This window comes from Hordeum vulgare, chromosome 3H (genome assembly GCF_904849725.1).
Source record: "Hordeum vulgare subsp. vulgare chromosome 3H, MorexV3_pseudomolecules_assembly, whole genome shotgun sequence".
Classification (NCBI taxonomy): Eukaryota; Viridiplantae; Streptophyta; class Magnoliopsida; order Poales; family Poaceae; genus Hordeum; species Hordeum vulgare.
In genome coordinates, this window is record NC_058520.1 from 553,876,997 (window position 1) to 553,885,795 (window position 8,799).

An 8,799-nucleotide genomic window follows, 5' to 3' on the forward strand; every position below is an offset into this window, starting at 1 on the left:
AACCGGTCAGCGTCCCTGCCCTAACACATCCACCTCTCCCCTCTCTGCGCCACCATCCGAGCCTGTTCGCCTCCTTTCCCAAAGCCCTCTCACGCTCTCCAGTGTTGATATGGTCCGGCGTAAGACCCCGACCTACATCATGTTCACCAGAGCGACAGATGCAGATCGAGACAAAGATCCGGGCTAGGCGCGTCGTCGACATCACTGCGGGTCTGCCTTTGGACTCACCAGAGACGGAGGAGGAGGAGGTCGAGCAGCCGAAGCCGATGGAGGTGACGGATTTGGAGGAGGACGAGCCAGCTTCCGGGTTCAACATGACGGAGGCGGATGATAATTTCGTCGTCGCCCAAGCCGAAGAGATAGCGTAGCAGCAGGCCATCCTGGAGTCCATCCTGGATGAGGCGGAGATGGAGGCCAACCGGGCGCTCAACCGACAGATGCCGGCGCGCTCTTCCACGAGCTCTACGTAGAGATAGCGGCGAAGCAGGCCGGAGCAGAGCAGCCGGAGGGGGCGAAGCTACAGATGCCGCGCTTGTATCCATCGATGGGCACGAAGATCGTCGACATCTTCGATGAAGGGTACGTAGCTACATAGATTTTTTAGTTTACATGCTTTTGTATGAATATAAGAATCTAGTATAAGATGTCGGGCACCGCTACGGATCAGACTACTGATCCCTAGTGTTGCATCATACCAGCCGAACACTGTAGGATGAGGTTGCTTCTGCCCGTTAGATTAGTATAGGTGCGTCAAACCTTTGCTAGGTAGTTTTCTAGTAATCAGCTTCATAGAATTAATTGCTCCCAGAAATCACGGTTGGACACAATCTATAACGTGGGTCCATCTTTGTTTCCCTGTACTAATTTTGTTCCACAAATTAATCACGTCCAAAAATCAAGGAGGGAATCCCTCAAAAGAAAGCAAGTAAGTATCACCTTATTTTCTACTGAACTGAAATCTTTTCCTACTAAACTTAGCTTCCAGTACATGTTAAATTTGCTTCCATATCCAAGAAAAAACTTTATGTCCAATGTAACAATTTATTATTATTTAGAGAAAAACTTTGCATAAATTTGCTATTATTTTTTGTCTTCCGGTCTTACTCCACGTTACTTCCAACCACCATAGAAGTTTGGTTCAATCTAATTTGTTTCAACTTAATTTGGAAAATATGCTTCCATAACATTTATAGATTTTCTCTAATCACGCTGCTGCCATATGCTTCCGATATTCGCTCCATGTCCATACAATCACAGGAGTTTTCATATATGCATGATGCTTCCTTTTACTCCATATTCGTTTCCATCATATGCTTCCAGCAATACATGACATGCTTCATAATTCATGGTCACATTTTCTCCGGGCATTGTCATGATTTGTTTTCTGCTATGAAGCACACGTGTTTGTATTTTGAAGCGCAATTTTATTTGGTTGAAAGCATGAAATGTAGTTCCAAGTTCCTTATACCATCACAATGTTAGTGTAAGAAAAGAAGCACGCGTCATTGTATTTCGAAGCACAATTTTATTTGGTTGAAGCATGAAATGTAGTTTGAGAGTTACTTTGTTGCAATGAGCCATCGGAAACATAGTTTGAGAGTTACTGAAGCTTGAACAAAATGTTACAAATTTACCATGTTTGTATAAACAACAAAGCAAATTAACACGTAAATGCTTCGATACATGCTATATATGATACCGAAGCAGATATCTGAAACTAAACCGAAGGAAACACATAAATAGGTAGTATGACAATGCACAAGATCTGAAGCATTGCCTCTTTGACAATGAAGCACGTCACTCCCACTATTTAGAGCCAGAGACGTCGAGGAACCGGAAGCATCGATGGCAGGATGTATGAGAGATGATGCCAACTTGAACATCGATTAGGAGTACCATGGATGCAAAGTCGCCGGAGAAGAGGCCAACATGGCGGCAAGATGATTGTGCCATATCCTATGACGTTCAATGTCCCCGCTGCCCGTTGATTCATGATTGTGTCGTATCCTATCTCGTTCAATGTCCCCGCTGCTCGTTGGTGGTATTTGGAAGAAGCGTCAATCTCTTGCAATCTCAAGATAACATAATAGTATAGAAAAACGAAAGCATGTCTAGAATGTCGCAAACTCTATACAGCGAAGGTGCACGAGAATGACGCATATGAAGCATGAATATTTGGATGCCAGGGAATAGCCATGAACTTGGTGCAAGCTTCACTCAGCTTCTTGAAGCCGTGTCGGTCGGGCATGGCCAGCGTGGCTGCCACAGTCTTGATGTCGAGGCTCTTGCACAGGACACGCTCGCAGATCGCCCTTAGCCTGCCCATGCTGTACCTCTCGACGGCGATAAGGAGGTGTCGGATCATCGCCTTGCGACTGGCGCCATCAAGGCCACCCAGGACGGGCAACATGTCCGTGTAGGCGAACTGGATCAACACCCAGACCGACGGTGCCGGCATGTTTGTGTCGTCCACGGAGATCTGCACCTTCCCGTCGCTGCACATCGTCGCCGTGTGGATGTGGCGCTTGAGAAAGCCAGGCGCCCGGGCGTCGAGGATGCAGTAGTGCGCGCCGATCGTCCCTCCTTCGAGTTGTATGATCACGTCCGGCTCCCCTTTGCCGTAGCCGACTTGCTGGAAGAGCGGCAGGATCGATCCATGCCAGGATGGAGCACCAGTGTTGTCGCCCGGGGGTCGCATCGGTGTAGAAGAAGATGTCGTTTGGACAAGCAGCGGGCGGAGCTGACCGGCGGGGCGGCCGTGCTGCTCGAGGGCGGGGAGAGTAGGAAGGGGCTGTATGCGAGGCGGGGTATAAGGAAATTTGGGCGAGGCGCTCCGGGCGGTGTGTGGGGGCTGGACGAGCTCGATCCGGTGTGGTTGCAGCTGGAATATAGGAGAGATTAATTAGGAAGAGATTAGCGGATGATTTATGGTGGGGCTACGTGTAGTTAATTCCCTGCCGATGTCTTATTTTTTTACAAAAGCAACATGGTTTGTGAGGCGTCAGATTTCAATTGAGTGGATGGCATTAGAATGGTCTGATGCTGGACTTCTTTCAGACTATAGATAACAAGCGTTTACCTTCATGTCTCAATGGAGAGGTGTTAATTTGAGACGTGTACGGTTATTTTTCGTGAACGCGTTCAAACGCATCTGCGGACATTTAAGGTTCATATTTGTCATGCGTAGTTGTAGATGCTTAAACATATGCATGTCCATAGCACGGGCAAAATTTGCTCGGTCCCCACCTAGTGTCCCCGACTTTGAAATGCGGTTTTGGAATTTGGAGTCCGGAGCAGTTTGGAGTCGATGAGCCAGGCCGTGACGAAATCCACTAAAATATCAAACATAGTAGCGATAATTCACTCCTGAGCCCGGCCTCACATCAGCCCGGTGAACAGTACCTCGTATTGAACTAAAAAACATTTTTAAAAATTTTAATTTTTTTGTGGTGCGAGATGTTCTGTGCGTGAACTCCGTATAAAATTTTGTGAACTTTGAATATTTGAAGAGCTCATGGAAAAAAGACAAAATCAGACATAAATAGTGTGATTTTCACAAGTTTCTCACACATTCGAAATTTGTCTTTTTTACCACGAGCTTATCGAATGTCGAAAGTTCATAAAATTTTGCACGTAATTTATACACAGGAGCATCTTGCAGCACAAAAAAAATTAGATTTTTTTCTTTTTCAAAATAAGGCACTGTTCATGTCCGGGCTCATCTGAACCGGGAGCCGAATCGCCGGGTCCACATAGTAGTGTTTACTCAATATATTCACACTCACCGGAAATTGCTTTGGGAGGCCGAGCTTCATGAAGGCCTACAAATTCAATCTTTAAATTTTGTGAAAAATCGTATTTTAACATTTTTAAAAATTCTGAAAAAAATACATAGATAGATGAAGATATAATATACAAGTGTGTAAATTTTCAGAACTAAATACGTTAAAATGAGGGGTATGCAAAAAAGACAAATCTGAAGCTTTTTAACACATTGCACTATTCATATTTTGAGATCATGATTTTGTTTTTTTTGTACAGGTCACGTCTTAAAGCATTTTGGCCTGAAATTTTACACACGCACACGGATCACACACTTGTTTAGTTGTAAATTTTTCAGATTTTTTGAAATCAAAATTTTCGAATTTTGATTTTTCAAAAATTTCGACCTCCATGCACCGGGTGCCAAAACGCCATTCTCCGCACTCACACACTATATTGTTTTAGTGGCCACTATAAAATTCAGGAGGTCCAATATACTAGTACCGCTTATAGTAAATATACATATAGCATTTTGGCCTAGGTGTGGTCCTAGCGAAACACAATCTTGCCTGATAAGGAAGTCATGGTGAGACAAGACAATTAAATATCTTTATTTTCACTAGCAAAAGGGCCCATGCGTTGCAACGGGAGAAAGAAATACCACACGGCACACGCTCTTAATTTATAAAAAATGTCTATAATTTAAGAATTTATAGTTACGATACAAATAAAGATGGTCTTATCCTACAAAAATGCAATTTAAAATTTCACGGGTCTTCTATTTTAACACGGCTTGCATGTAGATTTAATACGTACAAAGAATCAGTCAAGTGACCTTCAGTTTCATCTCTAATCCTGATTTTGTTGACGTATTCATCCCCAACCCGGATGAGTACCGGTATGAAAGAAAGACGAAATTTATTTATTAAGATTGCACCCTAGATAGTATTTTTATTAAACATTTAACAGATAAAATAATATCATATTTAAATTCTACATATTTTTCTAATCAAATTCCATGTATAATATGTTAAATTTGGAGTTACGGTTTAAAAGATATGAGTATTTAAAAATATATTTAATATATACTACGAGTTTAATGTCATAAACAGTAAGAGCTTTTTTATAAAATCACCTCGGTGGGTTTTTCGACGGAAGCGATAGCCTCTTTATTATTAGGTAAAGATTACACTTATGTGTGTAGTGATGGTCAACTAGTAGCCACCAAAAAATATTTCCTACATGTTTGGTCACTACTCACTAGCAGGATGGTATAACATCCAAATCTAGTGCCTCATAAGGGTGAAAGCGTCGATCTTGTTATGATCACTGTGACTACATGGAAATGACATGATTTTTAACGGTATCATTTCATGTTCGATGCAGATTTTATATCTACCTATGTAGGAATTGCTTCTTTAGAGCATCTTCAACAGTCCGTATGTTCAATCGTTGATATAAGTGTCCACATCATCAACCAACAACACATCATACAAGCTCTTTAATAGAGTGTATGTTAACCGTATGTAAAATAACTAAGTGGGTCCATTAAATATTGAAGAAATAACCATGTTTACCTCGGAGCTTGTGCATGAACCGTTGCTTCAAGTTCATACGGTTTCATTCTCTCTCCTCTTTTATTATATGCTATGTCATCAAAATCATCTATGTTGCAATTTTACCAACAATGATCATACGACCATTGGAGATGCCCTTAGTTGTCCGCTCTATAGCCAGGGACGATTCTAGGGGGGACAAGGGGGGGCTAGACCCCCCCCCTAAATAAATTGATTTTTCCACTATAATAATGGTTGTTCTAGCTTTTTTTTACTTTATATGAACTTTGCCCCCTCCATGAACAAACTTGCCCCCCCCCCATGCTTGCATGTTGGCTTCGTCCCTGTCTATAGCCATTGGTTTATGGCATTGTGTATAGCGATTGGTGTAGGTGATTAGGAATGTTTTTACCCCCACATGGATGGTGGCATAGTTTAGGCTTCCTCCAATACAAAGGTTCTAAGTGAGGTGCTAAGAGCATTAAATATGTTAAGCAACTATAATCTTCAATGATTGGTGCTTAGTTTGTTGTTGCTAAAGTTGTCTCATTTAATTGTTTAGGAACTAAAGTCTTGCATGCATAGGCTAGTTCCCTTCATTTTTAATGTTTTGCATAGGTTCCCGTGACTACCACTATTTCCTCCCAATGACACTAAACTTCTCTCTCTTCTTAATTAGATTGCCACATAGGATTTTTTGCCTTGTTGGCATGCTTAGCACCTATCCAAAGTGGAGCATTGGGTGCAGCCTTAGGCTGCCCGTAATTGTACTATCATAGGTAGTATCATGCATGCCAACTAGGCAATTTCGATGAGGTGACATAGAATTAAATGAAGAAAGAGAGGGTTGAGTGTCATATCATGATACTGTATCATATTAAATGATGTGCTATTATGTGTCTTGCATGACAATAAATGAACTATCCTATGATACTAACATATGAGACTATGCATTACGGATATGGTATCATACACTAGTATCATATGCATGATACTAGTATATGATACTACCCATTACAACCAACCTTAGAGTTACATCCTGCACCCGCCTCGTCGCCTCATGTATGGCCTCGATCTATTACAAGTTTGTAGGTGTTGGTGTTTATTTTAGTTTATTTTGTTTTATTGTCATGGGGATGAGCTAATGTTGGTTGTGTGTATCATAATAATGTGAAAGTGAGTTGTATGCTCGTTATGTTTTGTAACTTAAGATGCTACATTTGTGTTAACAAAATTAACTTTTTAGAAAGGAAAAATAAATTCCATTTGATGTTTTTTATATCTCTGCCTAATAATAATAAAGCAGCTATTGCTTGTGCCATACGTCGTGGATATTTTGCAAAAACGCCCCCTTGTTTTTTTGAAATCAACCCGCGGTCCTTCATTAAGTGAAAAAAAATGTTTCGTTCGCCCTGTCCTCCACCACCGGCAGCTTATATGTTCGCGTTCTCCACCACCGGTAGCTTGCGAACTCGGAGCTAGTCGTTCGCGTCGCGGCGGCCGTTCGTTGCGGCCCACATGGGCGAGGTGAGGGACGACGGCGCTCGTCGTAGGGGAGGACGGGGGCGCGTTGCGGCGGGCATGAGCGAGGCGAAGGATGGCGGTGCCGGTTCCAGGGGAGGAGGGGGCGCCGGTGCGTCGTGGCGGCCGTTCGCTGCGGCCCACATGGGCACCGGCCGCCCAAGTTGTTCCTCGGTGACGGCACCATGGAGGTGCTTGAGATCTCCATCCCCACCGGCACGGTGCGCGTCAAGAGCAGTATCATCGCGCTGTCACCGGTAGTAGGGGCACCAGGCAAGAAGGCCAACGGCGCAGCAAAGTACCACACATGAAGGTCAACGCTTGTGCCACTTACTGCCCACTAGCCCAGGAAAGGGCCAACCTTTTCAGTTCCCCCTGAACAAGGAGTGCTCCGGCATTGGCTGCTGCAGTGCTGCCATCCCCAAAGGCTACACTTCCTATAGCATCCAGGTCCACGCCCCCGACAATGTTTCTGAATTTGACGCGAAATCTTCAGTGTACATCGCCGAGGAGGGGTCTTATAATGTCACACACCTGATATTCGAAACCGTAAACACTCTCCTAGTCTTGCTGGACTCGGTCATCAACAATTCAACATGTGGTAAGGAGCTTCCTGGCACGCCTGCGTCTGGGTGCCGCAGCGACAACAGCTCCTGTCAGAACTGCACAAGCTTTGCATACAAAGGGTACCGCTGTAGCTGCTCTGCATGCTACGAAGGCAACCCTTATGTTGTCGATGGATGCCAAGGTATGCAAGTTGATTTGACCTGGTTTTATTACACAGTTCTTATGCAAATTAGGTTGATTTGAGGACAACTTAGTGCCTACCCGCCGGCGCAGGGCTCCACTTGCCCCTACACATGGACGACATCGAGTTGAGGCCGATAAATAGTCCCACATCACTGATTTACATCCAATCTATCTCATTTATATACGTCTTTTGTCCTGGGGATCAGGAAGTCTCTTAGATGATGATCAACGAGGAAGGAAAGAGGGGCTACTGACATACAAGAGAAATAAAAGAAGGAATGAGGGGCTACTGACATACATGAGAAATAAAAGAAGGAAAGAGATATTTACAAGAGAAAATAAGAAGGAAAGAGAGGCCATATGTGTGGGGTGGGTTATTAAACGGATGCTTGAGAAAGAGATATTTATACAATAATTTAAGGAGGACACCATATGACAGAAATAAGGAATGCAAAGAGAGGAAAACACTGTTTATCTCATCGAGATAGACGACTACGTAATAAAGCAAACTACGTTTTGTGCCAAAATGATGAGACAAAAGAAGATAAGCTGCTCAGGACACATGATTACACTACATTGCAAGTTGAAAAAATGTGCAAAGTGGAATTTGTTACTAAAGCAAATTGATCTTTTTGATCTGCAAACAAATTTCAGTCATAATATGTGCCATTCAAAGTGGAAACTTAACTGTTAAGAATATTATAATTGTTCACTATTTGATTGTTTTTTGAGTGATGAACTCCATGTTAATTGCCCCTTTGTATAATCAGAATATCAGAGCATCACTTTATTTTGTTTCATCACAGAAAATGGATCACGGCTTTCAATCAATCACCGTTGCCGTGGAAACTAGATATATGAATTAGAGAAATTCATGTTAAGCATTGATCCACAGATTGGATGTTTGAGCCACTAACTTAAATGTATAACTGTGATATTTTTGTCCCGTTGCAATGCACGGGCATTTATCCTAGTTGAACTAAAGGTTGGTGCTAGTCGGCAAGCGGGACGTCCTACCCACCGTATCCTAGTCGTTTGATTGGTCAAAACATCTCACGACTAGTGCCTATTTGATTCATCTCATTAGTGTGCAGCTATCATCTCCAACAAGCGCACTTGCGACACAACACTTATTGAGGCTGCTGTTGAGGAACGTTGTATGGAAAACAAAAACTTTCCTACACACACGAAAGACCTTTCATGGTCATGA

General features: G+C 43.0%; 1 protein-coding gene across 1 annotated transcript; it reads right to left on the reverse strand.

Annotated features, from left to right (window-relative positions):
- Positions 1 to 2,128: 2,128 nt before the first annotated feature.
- Positions 2,129 to 3,085, reverse strand: LOC123442014 (BTB/POZ and MATH domain-containing protein 1-like). Its single transcript, XM_045118145.1, has 2 exons — positions 3,080 to 3,085; positions 2,129 to 2,881 (listed from the first exon to the last, which is right to left on the reverse strand). The coding sequence occupies exons 1-2, from the start codon at positions 3,083 to 3,085 to the stop codon at positions 2,129 to 2,131; spliced, it is 759 nt and encodes a 252-aa protein (XP_044974080.1).
- Between the last annotated feature and the right edge of the window lie 5,714 nt (positions 3,086 to 8,799).